This window comes from Excalfactoria chinensis, chromosome 10, assembly GCF_039878825.1.
Source record: "Excalfactoria chinensis isolate bCotChi1 chromosome 10, bCotChi1.hap2, whole genome shotgun sequence".
NCBI classification, from domain to species: domain Eukaryota; kingdom Metazoa; phylum Chordata; class Aves; order Galliformes; family Phasianidae; genus Excalfactoria; species Excalfactoria chinensis.
This window is the reverse complement of record NC_092834.1, coordinates 14,064,782-14,081,638: the sequence shown is the minus strand read 5'-3', so window position 1 is coordinate 14,081,638 and position 16,857 is coordinate 14,064,782. Positions and strand designations below refer to the sequence as shown.

Here is a 16,857-nt window from a genome sequence, read left to right as displayed (position 1 = left end):
ATCCTCTCTCGAGGGCAGATATAATAGGCTGGTCTGCAGATGGTGACAGCATTGATCTTTCTTTGTTCCATTTCCACTTCTCTTGTAAACTCATTTACTGATGGAGTCTTTATAAAAGCTCTTTAAAGGACAATACAACCATTCAGTAATTTAGGAAATATTTTTTCTTTATCAGAAGACTTCTTAAACTGCACTAATTTTTAACCAGCCATTGCTTTTATCCTCACAGAGCTGGTTTTTTTGTGGCCATTATGTTTTCAAATCAAAACAAAATTGTTGAATGCATGGAAGAATTATGTAGTCCTATTCTTGTTTCATGCATGCTTCTTAGGCAGTACGTCCAGCAAGGAAGAACACAGCAGCTTCTACCCAATATAATACTGTAAGTGGAAAAATACAGTTATGTTTGGAAAAACCTGACCTGGAATGCTATGCATACACGTATTCTTGACCTGTCCTTGAACTTGGTTGACATAGTCTGCTTTCAGGATCATATCTATCTCTGCCCCAAAGCATTCTGGCAGCCTTAAACTGTTGAAAAACAGTGATCATAGTTTCAAAATGTTTAGAGAGATTTTCAGTATTTAAAGTATATGTTGATTTCAATAATAAGAATCCAAGATCTGCATTAATGTTTTATATAAACAGGGTAACAATAGAATCCTGTGTGTAGAAGGAAACTGTTTTGCCTGCAAGAGAAAAAACAAATGGGAAAGGTATTCTGATCAGGTGAGATCAGCTCACAACCAATCTGCATTTGAAGTAAATCTACTGCGACAAACTGATCCTCAATTTTGCAGTTTCGTTATGACAGTGAACAAGGAACAGGAGCTTCTATGAGTCAATCTCAACAACAAAAAAAAAAACATTCTATGGATGAGAAGAGGAATTCCATGTATTGTATTTCCTTGAGTCCAAATCAAAAAGAAACTTTCATCAAAAAAGCCCTCTCTACAGAGCAAGTATATTCTGTCACTCAGCATCTAAGACTGGAAATCCACACCTCTAGTTACAGTTAGCCAGAGCACTTGTCTCAACGGTAGCATTCCATGTGCTGGGTTTTGATAATTCCCCTCATAATAGTATGATTTTTCATTTGCCTCATTCTTCTCTGCTATATTTGAGGAATTTTGTTTTCCTAAATATTCAGCCCCTCTCCCTGCAGGGAACACACGTACCATTTAACAGAAAAGAAAGAAAAGAACTTTCAACCGTGTTAATTGTTCCCAGAGTACCAGTCACAAGTTTACACTTAATAACAGTTAGTACTCATTCATACACTATTTTTAAAAGACAGAGTTTCTTTTCCTCCCCCCGTCCCTCCCCATCAGCTCCTCATTACGAGCACTGCAGTACTAATGCTGCATACAGCATACTGAAATACAGAGATCGATGTGAGACTTTAAAATGCACTGATGGCATCAGATTTTCATTATTTGTATAATATTTTCATACTCCATTTATAACTACATTTTGAAGCATTGCTACCATGCTGCTTGAGCACTGTGACCTCCTAGACGTTTCCAAAAGTTCAGTCTTGGTCACCAGACATTTCTTCCAGCTTGGTCTTATGAGCATGTTTACTGGTTTCACTGTTATCAGAACAGTGTTGACATTTGTTTTTCACGAGGGCTTCTTTTTTTTTATTCAAGTTTAGGAAACGTGACGTTTTATATAAACAGAATGACATTTGAAATTGTTTCACTTCCATGTTTACTTTTGTGTTACCTTTCTATGCAACTACACAGCTGTTTTGTATGCATGGTTAATATATCCTCCAATCTGTCAATGCCTTTTTATTGTTTGCCTGCATGCTCACCAGGAACTAATTCATCAACAAACACAAAGGGATGCAGCTATTCAGCACTTTGCTAAACAAGCAGAATGCGTTGTGGTCTGCAGTACAGTGTGTTGCATGCCTCTTGTTACATTGTGTTTATAAAATCCGCATTAAATCATGCTTTGTTTGACCAGACATTTAGTGACTTTGTAATGCAAATGATAAAAAGTGGCATGTAGTTTTCAAACAACATTTTACCATTGTTTTTTTTTTCTTCTCTTGTGCAAAACATTTGTAAAGAAGTCATATTAAGAACGTATGAAGTTAATTCAGTATACCAGACTGACCACTGTAGGGATATAAAAACTCTTCACATACTACTTCTTATGCAGCAGAGACTGGACGTTTTCTAAGCAAAGTTTTTTTTACCACTAGCCAGTAATTTTCCATGACATTCTCTGTACAGGCTTGGATATTTCCTGAATTACCCTCACCTGTGCTCCCACAGCTGACCCAAAACTCGCCTCAGCTGATTAATCAGAGGTTCAGGCTGTGATTACCAATTTCCCATACAGGTAATTAAGTGGATTCACTGTACAGTATCTTGCAACACTGACCTATCCTTCTTCCCTCAAAGCAAATATTTCAAACACATTAACTAACTGGAATGTAGGCAGGTTCTCAATTGTACCACCTGGTTCTAATTATTTTATATTGCATCACTCTGCGAATATTTTGACTTGGCTTTCGCAAGCCCTGTCTTATTGCAGAGTCACCCCTTTCCATTTGAAAGGCTGGATTTAGATACCTGAGAATGAAAAAAGTCCATTTGTTGCATCATTTAGTAGCGAATTCAAATAACCATTGGATTCTCCCAGACGTGTTCTCTCCTGATTGCTTCTTTGGACCTTTTCTTATGTTCTAGGCTTGCTGAGATGTAGGTCTGTCTTTCTATTAAAAAATAATAATAATAATAAAAATAAAACCAATATCTGCAAGGCCTTGCCTGAACACAGAAGAGTAAGGATGTCAGAAGAACTGTTTCATTAGATGCGTAAGAGCCACAGGACAGTTAATCTACAAGGTTACTGCTGAACAGGTGTGTCGTGGCAGAGGTGGGTTTTCAAACAGTGACAGCAGCAAATGGACACATTGCTGGGGTAATGCCATTGGCAGCTTGTAACTTCTGCACACTGCTCACTTCTAATTGGATTCATGTTGTACTCCAAACCACACAGTGAGCAAAAAGGAGACATACCTTATATGCCAAATCATGAAATTGCTAGTGTAATGGAAACGTTAACAGCCTGATGTATTAGTTATTATTAGTCTAGATCTAATTGTTACGAGGGGAAAGGAAAAACAAGAATAAAGGATAGACAAAAGGAGAGAAAAGAATGCTACTAATCTACTGCAGGGGAAAAGAAAACAGTAAGGTAAAATTCACATGCACATACTTCCTACTATCTGCCCCTTGTTCTTATATGTTTTGCTTACACTTGCACTGACCTTCTAGATCTGAGAGTCACTGGCAGTGAGAGTAGAGAGGAAACCGTGCCAGCTGTCAGCATTCCCTGGGTTGCCTGTCTTTACTAGGGTGTGTGTGATGGTGGTGGTGTCCTTTCCTTTACTCTTTGCTTGCTTTCTTAGGAGCATTCTCACGTTTGCTAGCAAACTGAACAACTTGGGTTTTCTAAGTCCATGTTACGCCTGAAATTTCTACTCGTTCTAAAAGTTGCCTTCACAGATGAACAAGCCAAGGCACAACTCCAGGCAGGTTGAGGCAAGTTCAGATAAAGCAGTCCTGACAAACCTGAGGCCTTCCAAAGTCAGCATAGTGCCTGTGGCCTGTTAGTGACAGAGGAAATGCTCTTTAGTTGGGCTGTGAGGCTACCTTAGGCCAGAAGGTGCTTTCCTCTCTCTACAGCCATTGCAGATAAATGCTTTACTGCATGCAGTGGTCACCCAAGCTGGTATTTCAACTTGTTGATCTTAATAACCCAATTAGATCCAGCATCAAGCAGAAAGGCCAACAGATGTAAGGCTCAGCTTGACTAGGTTACTGAATGCTCATTTCGTCCAGTGTCAGATCCAGAGAGGTTGGGCAGTCAAAAACCAGTAGGCACCAGTAGCTCAGATTCCATGCGTACAAACTGCAGACTTTAGAGTAATTCCCTTAAAACTGCAGTCTTCTACTACTTTCAACTTCCAGCCTAATCCACAGAAACAAAACTTGATAGCGTAAAATGGTACTTGTTGATGTCCTGCATCTTTATATAAGGTAAGTCTTCATAACAGGCTTTAAATAAATCAGTGTTTGCATTTGTTCAGCCAAAGCAGTAAAGACTTGGTGTTAAAGAAAAAGGAATTGCATAACTCCATCTTCCTGCTCCTCCTTTGTCTCTACAGCACTAAAACCTGTACGAAACTGCGGTGCTTCATCCTCCGTGATTCTAGACATCAGCATTTCTCTTCCTTTGCACTAACTGGATTGCTGTGTTTAGTAAGCTATTACCTCATCAGACCAACAGACTTCAAACATTACTATGAATTAAAATTGGACTCTAATTTAAAAACACTGTTAATCTGAGAGTCATTATCACATTACCTATGTTAAACAGTGCAAGCCAAGATGGAACATTGTACCAATTAATAGCTCCAAATAACTCCAGGCAATTAACACATGGTGATTAACAAGGAAAGAACCTTTATACAATACAGCAAAGTTCAGCATCATTAAACTTCCACACTTGAGAATATTACCTCCTATTTACAGATATGACTTTAAAGTAGGTGGGATTTTTTTGTGTGTGATTTGTGTCCTCCTGGGATGCTTCAAGAAACTGAAACCTTTGCATAGTTTTTATACATTTTGCATATCCTGGCCAAGAGTACCAAAGTTGCTGCTTTGTGTAAATAACATTCAACAAATTCTTCTGTTGAATCTTCAAAGACACCCAGAGAAGAGATTTTTTTAGACTGCTTAAGAAATTTCAATTAAGACATAATGGTTATTTTCCACAGGAGTTAATACAGACCTGTAGGGCTGTTGTCCTCACAAGACTCCAGCAAAAGTTCCACATTCCTGACTCCAAGTTATGGCAGATTGAGTGTGCAGACTGCTGAGTGAACAAGCAGGGAGATGTCCAGGTGAAGTAATAAACTGCCACGTTTTTAATGAGATATATAATAAACTTTCATCAGCTAATCCCTGATTTTGCAGACTTGCCATATATTTGCTGTAGCTCTGACCACGTATCTAGGCTGTGAAATCACACCACACGTACATCTTTGTGTCCTGGAGTTCAAATCAGTAGTTGAACTATTCTTCATCATGCTGTGAAACACTTACGTTGCCACAGAAATACAGGCCTGGAAGAGACGGATCATCAGCACTAAGGTGAGTTCAGCACCGCTGCGATAGCATCAGTGGCGGATGGTGGTCTAACCTGTTCCTGAACACGGCTAATGAAAGCCATTCTGTAATCTGCTGAGATCAAAAAGGATCGTTTTGAAAGTCTGTTCTCATTTAACCCTAGACCTCCAGCACTGCACAAGCCAAAGTACTTCCCTAACTGCAGAGCTGATTTGTGAGGTTTTACCAGAACTTTCAGGAAGAAACCTAAACTGATGTGCAGTCAGTGCAGCAAGTTGTGCACCACAGCCATAGGTAAGCAGATAAATATCTCATTCTATCTCACTCTAACAAGCAATTTGCTCTGTATATGAAGCCTCAGGAAACTGCCACTCAGCATGTGGAGTCTGATACACAGGAAAGCTGGCCTAACTGGTCTGGGGTGGCCATGACAGTGGAAAAGTGGAAAAGGGTCCTGGTGAATCTAGCTCACGGGAGTTAACTTAATGTTTAAGCAATGAAAATAACTGCACCGGGTCAAAAATGGCATTTTAAAATTTTGTTAGAATAAAAACGGGTAGTTGTATCCTTTCTGTACCTGCCGACTGTTCTATAGACAGCTTCCCAGCTTTCTTTCAGGACTGCTTTGATAAGATGAAAGGATTTTCTGAAACCTCTGGTCTAGCAGAACTGTTTGAAAAAAAATGTGCAAGTGAAGCAAGACAAAATGTTTGGAGGTGGGCAGACAGTTGAGCGCACTGCCAAAAGGTGCTAGTCAGGGGATCCAGGAGACTTCCCTGTTTCTTCTGCCTGTCTCATCAGCCCTGCCCTACTTGCCTTGCCTGTCTGCTGTGCTTGCCAGCCTTAGCTCCTCCTAATTGCCCTGTCTGCTTGCATCCCACTGCAAGCTGAGACAGAATTAACTTGCTTCTCCAAAATACTCACTTCTGTAGAATCAATGTTCTCCTCTGTATGATCAATGCATGTATAGATATTACATAGAATACAGAGAAATGAAGCTGTAGGATTATCAGGTTGGAATAGATAATTAGTAATATATGAAAGTACTTAATGGTGTTGTAGGCAGACAGGAAACTCCATGAGGACCAATCTCCAGAGAGAGATCCTTCTTCAGTGGCAGTCAGCCCCTCAATGGAGTCTAGGAGAGGTGCAGCCAGGCTCCACCATTTCTGACCACGCAGCTGAATTGCCTTCATCTGTGCTCCCAGGGCTGACTCAGTGCTTGCCGCAGGTAATCATTCAGAAGTTCAGGCCATGATTCAACAGTTCCCATGCATCCTCCCAATAGCATAAAACTCTTCCTGTGACATCTTTTGACCAGTTCCAATAATAACCCTCACAGATCTTGTGATCTTATGTTTATAGAGAGCTTTACTGATTTTGTCCATTTTCAAAACAGCGCTGCTGTTTGCACATCAGTCCTTCTTTGAAATGCTCATTCCCTCAAGAGTAAGACTGCACTTACAGCCACTCCTCGGAAGGCTCCGTGCAGGTGCAGGAACGCTCTTGTAATTCTAATTTGATAATAATAATTGACAGTTTTAATTACACTGGCAAATGTGGTATATGTAATTCTAAGCCTAGCTGATTTGGACTGTTTCTCCCCTCCTCACCCCTTGCCTTCTTCTCCCCCTTTTCCAATTTTAATTTTCTTTCAACAATGTTCTGAATGTTTAAAAAAACAACTTGCAAGATTAAAGACGAGGGCAAGTCCCTGCAGCTTTTCTCACTTATCAAACATCCAAGGGACTTAGCTTGTGAAAGGGTATCAGTCACCAGCAGGAGGGGAGCTGTGGCTTTCACTCACAGCACTGTCAGGCACTCATCATTGAACCACTACCAGATTCTGTAGCACAGTGCATCTAAAATGGAACGGAGCTGAGCCCTATACCACACAGGCTGAACAGTGCCACTTGGACAGTGATTTTTTCAGCATAAAATATAAACCTTACATGTTGTAAGGGAAACTGTTGATCACAGCCTGAACCTCTGATTAACCATCTGAGACAAGCGACGAGTCAGCTGTGGGAGCACAGGTGAAAGTAATTCAGCTGTGCTCCTGAAAGGGATGGAGCTTGACTCGACCTCTCCTAGATCCCATTTAAGAGCTGATCACCACTAAGGTAGCATCTCTTTCTGGAGACTGCTCCTTTGTGGAGAGCCTTGACATTGGTGTGCATTCATCTCAACTGAAAGCCTCAGCACTGGTGAGTCTTCTTCTTAGATATTCTTTGGCTATTTAGTCTGTAATTACAACTATACACTTGTATTATTCCAACTATACATGTGTAAAAGTAGAGGATAAAATGAAGGGAATTGCCCACTAGTGCTGTGCAGGTGGGATGATTGGGTAAGGAGCTGCACTTGTTCTGAAAAAGTACTGGATAGGTTTGTGCTAATCTTCTCTTTCTGAAAGTGGAAGCATGGTTTGTGGTTATGGAGGTCCTTGCTGGTGTTCTGCCCTGGGCTGCTGCACAGCTTTACATGTATGCACCTGTTTCTTCCTTCAACCTAGGCACGTGTCTGTGGTTCATTTCCCTTCTCACTGTTCAAGCAAACCTCTCCCCATTGGTGGGGCCTTGCATTTTAGTCATGGCATCTGGATGGTGCCCTGAAGCCTGTTCTTTGAACATGTAACACCATGTGATGTGTTTCCCATTAACTGCAGTAAGGGAAGACCTTGATCTTGTGGTGGACGCTGGGTGCTGCATATGTCCTCTTGTGCCTAAAAATGTCTCTACTCCTTGGAATTTTCTAATTCTTTACTGTCTTTATGTTGTGGTGATGTTAAAATACTATTACACAGCGGCAGGCCTTTACTGATGTCTCAAATGTGGGCTGTTAAGAAAGAAATAACAGTATATAGACCAAAACCATTTTTAATAAGGTGAGGCTACAGCGCCCACATACTGTACTGATGGTTATTTTGCAAATCCTGGCCTCCTGCTCAGTCCCCGTCCCATGAGCCCAGCTGTGAGCTATGCCTAGCTCGTAGCCAGCCCTCAGGTCCCCAGCTCCTTCATTCCAGTGCATTGGCTGCAGGGCAGCACCAGCAGGTGCACCTAATTGAAGGGAATTCATGGTTGAAGTTCTGCACCTGCTTTCCTCAGCTATTCACATGTTTAATGTGATGAGCAAAAGGTGCCTGTGGCAGCAAGCCAGGGTAGCACCAAGATGTGCTCAACATTCCATAGCTGCAATGCGATATACTTTGTGTGGAAGGTGGCAGTAAGATGAGCTTGGTAGCAGCAGTTTATTCATGCTGGAGTTAGATTTTAAAGCTAATCATCTGAGACAACCCCAGGCTACAATAAAAGCCTCCTTCTGCAGGCCTTGTGCAGGGAGGTTTCACAGCCTCTAAGCATCAAAATCTTCTGCTTTGGTCTATGTTTTAATACCGTGCCTCCAAACCTTTGCTTTCCTGGCTGTTTCCTCTTATGATGGGCAGGGACAGATGCGAGCTCTCAGTGCTTGCCCAGAGGGCAGGCTGTGCCCATGGGAAGCTGCACAAGCAAATTCCCCTTCACTCATCTGGAAGCACATGCTGCTGGGTGAGGGAGGAAATCAGGAGCATTTTGTAACCTACAGCCACTTTGTGTCTGGACAGAAATAACAGCGTTCTATTGCAGGAAGTGGGTAAAAGTATCACTCGCTGCTATTTCTGCCCCATATGTTGTGTTGTAGCATACGGGACCCTGACCTTGAACACAAACGTTGTCCCTTCTCTAGCCCGTGGCAGTCAGCCCCCGGCATTGCAATATGCACAACTTTGTTGCAGAACACAAGAGCAGTGAGGGAGCATAGCACCTGTGAGCGAAGGGCTGTACAGCCCCGAGAACACAACGTGAATGCTGCTGGCACGCTCTGCTGCTTAGAAGACGCCAATTATTTGGTGACAATTATGATTGCACAAAGAAAATGAGTCGGTGTGCTTTACTGTACCCTATAACTCGATGATCGATAAGGTCTCTCTCCAAACCAAGCCGTTCTATGATGATTAACAGAGTTCTTTTCTAAGGACTGCCGTCAGCTCCCACCAGCGGGGCCCGGTGGTGCTGCCCGGTGCAGCGGACAGCGAGCCGAGCCCGCCGGGGCGCTTCGGGACGGGCGGGGTAGCGGCCCCTCCCGCTGGCGGCCGCCTGTCCCCTGCGCGCCGCCGTAGGAAGGCCGCTCTCCGCCCCCTCTGCCCAAGATGGCCGCCCCGGCACGGCCCGCCTCGACTCGCCGCCCTCCGGGGCCGCCGCCTCCCGCCCGCCGCCGGCCGTAGGGAGCCGCCGGGCCCTGCGCGGGGAGGCGGCGCCGCGGGGAGGCGGAGGAGCCGCGGGGGGCTCCATGAGGGCTGAGGCCGGCCCCGAGCCCGGCCTGCCCAGGCCGCTGACTCCTCCCTTGGGGAAGGGGGGCGCGCGGGGGCCGCCTACGCCGCCGCCCGCCGAGGCCGCCGCCGCGTGACGGAGCGCGCCGCCCCGGGTGGCTGCGGGGCGCCGGGCCTCCGCCGGCGGCTGTCGGCACCCTGCCCCCGCGGGACCGGGCCTCCGCGGCGCGGCGCGGCCCTACCCGCCGGGCCCTCCCCGCCCGCCCTCCGGGATCCCCGGCAGCAGCGACGATGTTTTCTCTCAAGCCTCCCAAACCCACCTTCAAGTCGTACCTCCTGCCGCTGCCTCAGGTAACAGCCTCTGAGCCCCGTTTCCTCTCGGCCCTGCCCTGACCCGAGGCCGCCGCCGGCGCTGCCCTTCCTCCCGGCCTGAGCCTGGCCGTGGGGAGCGGCACCTGCGGGCCCCGAGCGGCCCCCGGGGATCCCTGCGCGGAGGAACAGAAATGCGTGGCGGTGTGTGGAGATGAGTCTCGGTTTGGTTGGGAACGCGGCCTGGTGCCCGTTAAACCCACCCGTGCGAGCCTCTCCTGGGGAGTCTATAGCAGTGCTCGAGGTGCCCGGGACAGCTGCCTCCCTGCACGAGTGGCGTGCCTTTGTGCTGGGTGGGAGCAGCGTCGGCCGCAGGAACCCACCCGTAGTGAGAGCAGTTCCTTTTGCTGTGGCTGTCGTTTTACTTGTAATGTTTGCCGGCAGCACAAATAAGTAAATCGCAGTAAAACTGCCAGAATTTCTTGTGTGAACCAAGAGAGCGCTTTCACACTTGACAGTCATTTCTTTATGTGTACCTGCGGAGCGCCCGGCTGTCGCAGCATGTTTGGCAGGTGGATTTTGCTTTGCTTTTTCAGAAGGACTTGGTAAAGGTGACATACCTTTATGGTGGTGTAGCTCTGGGACTGTTGGTCCTGGAAGGTATTGGTGCCACTTTCAATGTAGGGAAGGTGAGCGAGCACTGTTAATGTGCTACAGGTTCCCATCTTCTTACAGAAGGGTTTTTATTGTGGAAGGTTGGAATTAAAATGCAGGCAGATATGTTCTAGGCTTGGTTTTAGGGAATTCCTCCTAAGCTGGGACAGTTGCACACATCAAAAACCAGCAGAGAACTTTGTGCAAACCTGAATGCCTGTGTCTGTATGGAGCTTGCTGTAGCACTCAAGCTTCTGTGGTTTTTATTCACCTTCTGACTTTGTGCTGAGTCACACAGTTAGTTAGAAGTTAGCACTTAAGTTTTATAGCATGCTTCTAGTATGGAGCTGAATGGCTGCAGCCTGTTGGTAGCATTACAGAAAGCTGTTATGATTAGAGCCTCTCTTTTAAAAACAAGCTCTCTGTGAAAAGAATTTTCTCCTTTGCCCAAATAATCTTGTATCTTGCTGCAAAACTGTGATTCTTCATGAAGTTAACTCCCTTTTTTCTTTCCTTCCCTCAGGCTGAAGACCACATAACTTCAGAACCCAGGATTAAAAAACTGGAACCAGTACTTTTGCCAGGTAGGCATAAACCAGGAATTCGACAGGTATCTCAATAGAGACATATTGAAAGCTTCTGTTTCTTTTAATAGGTTTGGCAATATGTAAATGGTTTTCCCTATTTTTCAGTGTATTTTAATTGTAGCATGCACCTCAAGGGAATAAAACTTCTAAGCAGGGAAGTCTGCTGTCGTTGTAGTTGGTAGGGAGCTGTCTAACCTGTTTACCTAAAGCTGAAACGCTAGAGAAACATGTACGCAATGTTGCCTGGCTGTAGAATAATGTCTTTGTTTTAGTGCGAGTCAGACAGATGGGACTGCTGTGAGTTTTGTGACTCTTTCTGGAAGAGTCTTGCAGTAATCACTTTTTTCAGGTAGTCAGACTTTCATGGGAATGCTGAACGTGCTATAGTGTTTTGTGCTCTTCCCCTGCTTTAAAGGAAAGTAAATGTAGAGCTTCCTCTAAATAAGAGTGATTGACTTGTAGAAGACTTCTGATATCATCTTCGTTCACTTATTCTTAATACACAACTGTTACGTGATTTTGGATTTGGTGAATCACCATGTGAATCAGAAAGGCAATGTTTTTATTACTGATCATACCGAAGGAGCAGTCACTTGTTCTTGTGATTACTTTTGATCAAAGCAACACATGCTTGGCCAGCTCAAAATCTTGCTGTTTCGAAGTGTAGTGTTTAAGTTCAAAACAGAACTGCGTAAAGTGTTGTTTGTTTTTTCTTAGTGTTTAGATTGCATGTCACCAAACGTCAATTTAAACACACTGATGTTGAAGTTATTGCTCTCAAGTTGTCTAAGCTGATAAAGCGTGGTAACTTCCAAGGTAGTCAGTAGAATAAAGAAGTTGCTCTTGAAAATTGTTTCCCTTACTGCTTTGTTTTGAACTGATGTTAATGAAGCTGTGCTAATTGCTACGTGGTCTGGTGAGGCTCCTGAAGAGGCCAAAGTCTGGTAGGAGACATTCAAGTGAGGGAGTGAAAATCAGCTCACTCAAACTCTGTAATGAAGAAACATAATTCATTTTGGCTGGGGCACAGAAGTGCCTTAAGATACATAGCTAAGACTGCTTGGCATTTGACATTGTTACGTTTCTATGCTTGCTAAACTTCTGCTTAATACTTGGCATCTTACTGGTTAGTTGTTATTCATCCAAGGTCTTTGACTCACGAGGAAGTGACTGTGTGGTGTTCTCTGAGAAGTTACACAGTAAATGCAAGGCAGTAAGAAACTGCTTTTCTCAGAATGCTCAAACTGTAACACCTCTTGCCTTTGCTGTGGGCGCTTGCATGAGCAACTGTAGAAAACAACTCGCGTGCAGTAACTTTTTTGCTGTGTGGCTAATCCTTCCCTTGTGAAACTCTAAAGTACACTTCTGCTGATGCTGAGGGGTTTGTTTTTCTCAGCTGGCTTATGTTTGCCTCACGTTTGTTCATTTCTCATTTCCCTTGGATGTGCTATCTGTGGAGTCAGCATTTGGTTTCTTTTGGGACACCTGTAGTTAAGTTGCCTTCAGTAGAACAGAAAGTGACTGGAAGAGTGGGCTTCAGACCATGAAATCAAAACTTCTATCTCTATATCATTCTGAGATGCTATTTTGAATTATTCCATAATAAAATTCATGGCTCCATACAGATACAGTTCTGACTAAATCTTTTAGTGAGCATTAGTCTGCACAAGGGTGTGGTGGAGCTTAGAAGTGACTTATTTCAATGAGCTAAATGAAACTCTTCCTGTTTAAGGTTAAGCAGAAGCCTGAGTGCATTTTTTTGTTTTTGTCATCAAATGGTGCAGAAGGAAAGTTACAAACAAGTACGCGTTGTACTGTTGGGTAGACTGCCTTTGGGTTTGTCTTAAGTTACTGGCCATATTCCAATGCATTTAATTACATTAAAGCTGACTCGTACTCGCCTGCCAATACAGTTTGAGTATGGGATTCTTAATATCCCATCTTTAACAGTTGTGTGAAGCTGCTTTTGCTCTTAGCCACAGTCAGACCTGAGTGGTTGAATGTTGGTTATACTCCGTTAATTGGCTGGCTTTTTAACGAGTTACTCTGAAAATAAATATCAGTGCAAGCCGTTAATTAATCCCTGTAGCAATCCTCAAACACTGCGTGTAGCTGCATTAAGTGTCAGATTATGAAAATATAATGATTTTGATGTAGCAGTTCACTAAAATTCAAAAGAACTATAGCTAGCTAGATAGCCAAATGTCTAACCTGCACTTTTATGCAGCGGAGGTTAAGAAAGGGAGTTCCAGACATGGAAGATGAGTCAAGTTACAAAATGAAGAGGCTTTTATTTTAGAAAGAAAACCAATAACAAAAATATATCGTGGGATTTATATTGGCATCAACTTTGAACCTGCATAATTTGTTTTCAGATTTCCCTTTGGTTCATGGAGGAACAGATAGACAGCTTCAGCTTTTGGTGCAAAAGATTGTCATGGAGGAAAGTGTGCCTTTAAGAAAAGCAACAGGACATTTTTAAGCAAGTAAAAACATTGGTAGTTGGTGGCAACACTGATACAACTGTAGTGAAAAGCAAGTGATTTTTATAGAATCTGGTGCAGTTTCATTTCAAAACACATTCTAACATTTTAGGCTGGAGTTAAAGAAATGTATTCTTTCTTATTTCTGTTCTCCTAGTCTTGTTCTCTGATCAAGACATTTTTGCTTGATTTAAAGAGTTGGCCTGCATAAAGTTTCACTTATTTTCTGCTTTGTTTGCATAGCTTGGTTTCTTAGGTGTCCAAGAGGGAAAATAGAGGAGTGGCAAGTAGCCTGCTACAAGCTCATTAAAGTGACTCGCCTAGGTAATATGTAATTACTTGAGTGCTCTGGGGAGAGTTCAGAGTGTGATACAGCTATCTTACTGATACTAAACTAAAGCTTGAGGGTGTGTTTTGTTCTGGTAATAAATTGTAGTGTACTTTCTGGCATTTTTGAGACATCAAGCAAAGCATTCAAACAAAACTGTGCAGCTTTGCTGGAATATATTGCAGTATATATTTTTGTGATCTTAATGAAAAACAGTGCATGGTGCAGTGTGTGGATAGCTGAAGAACCAGTCCAGTATCTGTATTGTGAGCAGCGCTGCCCTGTGCTGCAGGCGTGATCAGGCATAAAGGTCCTCACAAGCTGCTCTGCAGGAGATCACCCAACTTCTGGAACATCCGATTAAGAGCAAGGAAAGGATTGTTCCTCCGGAATCTTAATACCCACTTGTAGTAATTATTTTGAAGTAGTGCTCTGTGTGCAGAGCTGTTAGTAGGTTAAGGTAATATTTGCTGTCTGTAAGGCTTTACAAGCCAACTAGAAATAGCTGTCATTGTTTTTAACAGTTTATAGGGTAACAGAAATGAACTGAGTTAGAATATCATATTGATCATAAATATGTGTCTCATAATATGCGTATTGATCATATGCGTAAAGGTGTTACTGGCATTGAAGTGCTGTTGCAGAGCAGTTACTTGTAGTCTCTTATGCCATGATTCATGGTTAGATGCAGAAGTCAGTGTCAGTCTGCTTCTTCTGCCTTCTCTGCTTACTGCAGTGTGTGGCACAGTGATTTCATTTCAGGGTAGCATGATGGGGAGCTCAAAGTGAGGAGTTCTGGAGGCTGTGTTTTCATATTTAATTCTTCTGGCAGGATTTTCCTTTTTCTTTTATGGTGTCATCGTTGAACTCGCTGTGGGTACACTTGATCCCACAGTCTGTGTCATTGATAAAGGTGTTGAAGAACACCAGTCTCAAGACACCTGGACATAGATCCACTGACCACAGCACTCTGGCTGTGACCTTCCAACCAACTCCTTGTCCATCAGTCCACTGTTCAAATCACTCCAATTTAGAGATGGGGATATGGTGCAGGGTCATATCAGAGGCCTTGCACAAGTCAAGGTAGATGACTGTAGTTGCCCTCCTGTAGTCCATCAGTGCCACCTCTCCATTACAGAAGGCCACTGGATTGGTCAGGCATGCGTAATCTGCCCTTGGTGAAGCCATGCTAGATATCTTGGATCACCTCCTTGTCTTACATGTGATTTCCTCTGAACATTTTCCTGTTGTGCTGTGTTCTGGTTGAGGTGTAATTGCTTGTTGTGTTCAAGATTTTCACCAGTATATATTTATTTTTTATTTAGTAATACCAATTTGATTGGCTTCACCTTCTCTTTTGTTTTGGTTTGCCTTTTATTGGCTTTGTATATGTCCTCTGATAGGCAGCTGAGTGTAGAGGTTTGACTGCAGGATCTTTTAAGACTATTGTGGAAAGCTTTGAACTTTTAGAAGTGTAAGATTATCTTTTGATTTAGCTCCCAGCTCTTTTTCTACTTTTTCTCTGCTTTGCAAGTCCTTAGAATGCTCAATCATGTTCCAGAACAACTGCAACACACCTTGTGATAGGAGGGGAAGGTACTTTCTGGTGAGGCACCATGGCATGTGGTCCACCAGGTACATTCATTCCTTCCTGACTGCTTTGAGCTGCTGTGCCTTTCTTGCCGTTCTCATTTGGTTTGTGGCATCCCAGAGCTGTAGAGGAGCAGTGATGGTGCTGCTGTGTGAGTACATCTGCCAGCACTGTGACAGTAGGGCAAGAAGTAGGGTCCAAATCACTGAGCTCAGTGTGTACCCCAGAGATGTGTCACATCTGCTTTTCCTGTGTGTTAGAAGTAATCTCTCAGTTTCCTCCTGGAGGTGTTAAAACAGGGATTGTTTCATTGCCTGGTATAAGTCACTGTCAAGTAACTTGCAAGTGCTGTTACTGAGTGTGCCTTTTGCCACGTGTGTTTGTGGACGGACTGTTGACATTCAGACACGTATTGCTTGATCTGTTACATCTATGCACTTGTGGGTGGTGAATAGCGAGGGCCGATCAGTGCTGAGAGCTGAACTGAACTTGTGTGAACTGCAGTGCTGATCATTTCCAAAGCATACTCAACTGCTGATGCTCATTTCCAGCACTGTGGCTTTTTAGCCCAGGCTCTGTTGCTTGTGCAGCTGATGAAGATGTTGTGGAGTTGGGGTCATTTTCCCAATGTGAGTTTCTAATTTAAATAAATTACTTAATGATTTAAGCTCTAGATTTGAAAGCAGAGCCAGCAGCTTTCAGGAAAGTTGTCTTTCACATCGAGACAAGTTTAAAAACAAACCCAGCATTTTACTTATATTTAGAGTGATTGAGGTATCACTTACAGTAAGTGCATTTTAAATGCACTCTGCAGTTATAGTTCTTAGGTTTGTTTGCTTGACTCAGTAAACCCGTGCTTTGGGTTCAGCTAACTGCTGTTTTGGTTTTGTTTGAGCTTATTTTATTTCTAAAGGCATGGCATCATACGAGTGCTACCGAAGCAGTTTGCAAGTAGAATCTGAATTCCCAGTACTGTCTTATGAGTGGATTTTACTGAGTGGAATCTGTTCTTTCTTTGTTGTGAATACGTAGCGTGTATTTATTAAGGTTTCGGACTAGTAGTATGTTTTTATTGTTGGTACTTGTATACAAGGTCTATTTTGTATTTGCAACAGCTTAGCTGTAGTGAAAGAAGGAAATTGGATGTGTTTTAAAATAGAATATTTTAATGTTCCTCCTTGCACATTCTACAGAAAAGCCCGGTAGTGCCTCATGGCATAAGGGCCACAAGGGGAATAAAACCTTACTGAAGGTTTGGGGTTGTCAGCTGACCAAACAACTTGCAGCACTTATATTTATTTCCAGTAAGAGAAGTTGTCAGCAGACTGATTCCCAAGAAGTGTACATTTCTCTATTGACTTGCTTATTCTTAAGCCAGCCTTGAGTAATTCATGCTAGTCCCGTCAGTATTCTACAAGTTCAGAGCAGCCTCTTGTA

At 43.3% G+C, this 16,857-nt stretch overlaps 2 protein-coding genes across 3 annotated transcripts in view; both read left to right on the top strand.

Moving 5' to 3' along the window:
• TRPM1 (transient receptor potential cation channel subfamily M member 1) overlaps window positions 1–2,331 on the top strand; it is a 73,171-nt gene extending 70,840 nt beyond the window's left edge. Inside the window, exon 29 of the mRNA XM_072345293.1 lies at window positions 2,247–2,331. The gene's annotated coding sequence lies outside the window, so the exon portion shown is untranslated. The remainder of the gene's footprint in view (window positions 1–2,246) is intronic.
• Window positions 2,332–7,283: 4,952 nt separating this feature from the next.
• Window positions 7,284–16,857, top strand: part of MTMR10 (myotubularin related protein 10) — a 37,055-nt gene continuing 27,481 nt past the window's right edge. The window contains exons 1-2 of one of the 2 annotated variants that reach the window (XM_072345256.1): window positions 7,284–7,363; window positions 10,955–11,015. Coding sequence is in view for 1 of the 2 variants with exons in the window: in XM_072345254.1 (XP_072201355.1) it covers window positions 9,760–9,819; window positions 10,955–11,015 (121 nt within the window). In the remaining variant the exon portion in view is untranslated. Of the gene's footprint in view, window positions 7,364–9,611; window positions 9,820–10,954; window positions 11,016–16,857 lie in introns of those variants that run through there. The other variant, XM_072345254.1, reaches the window with a different exon arrangement.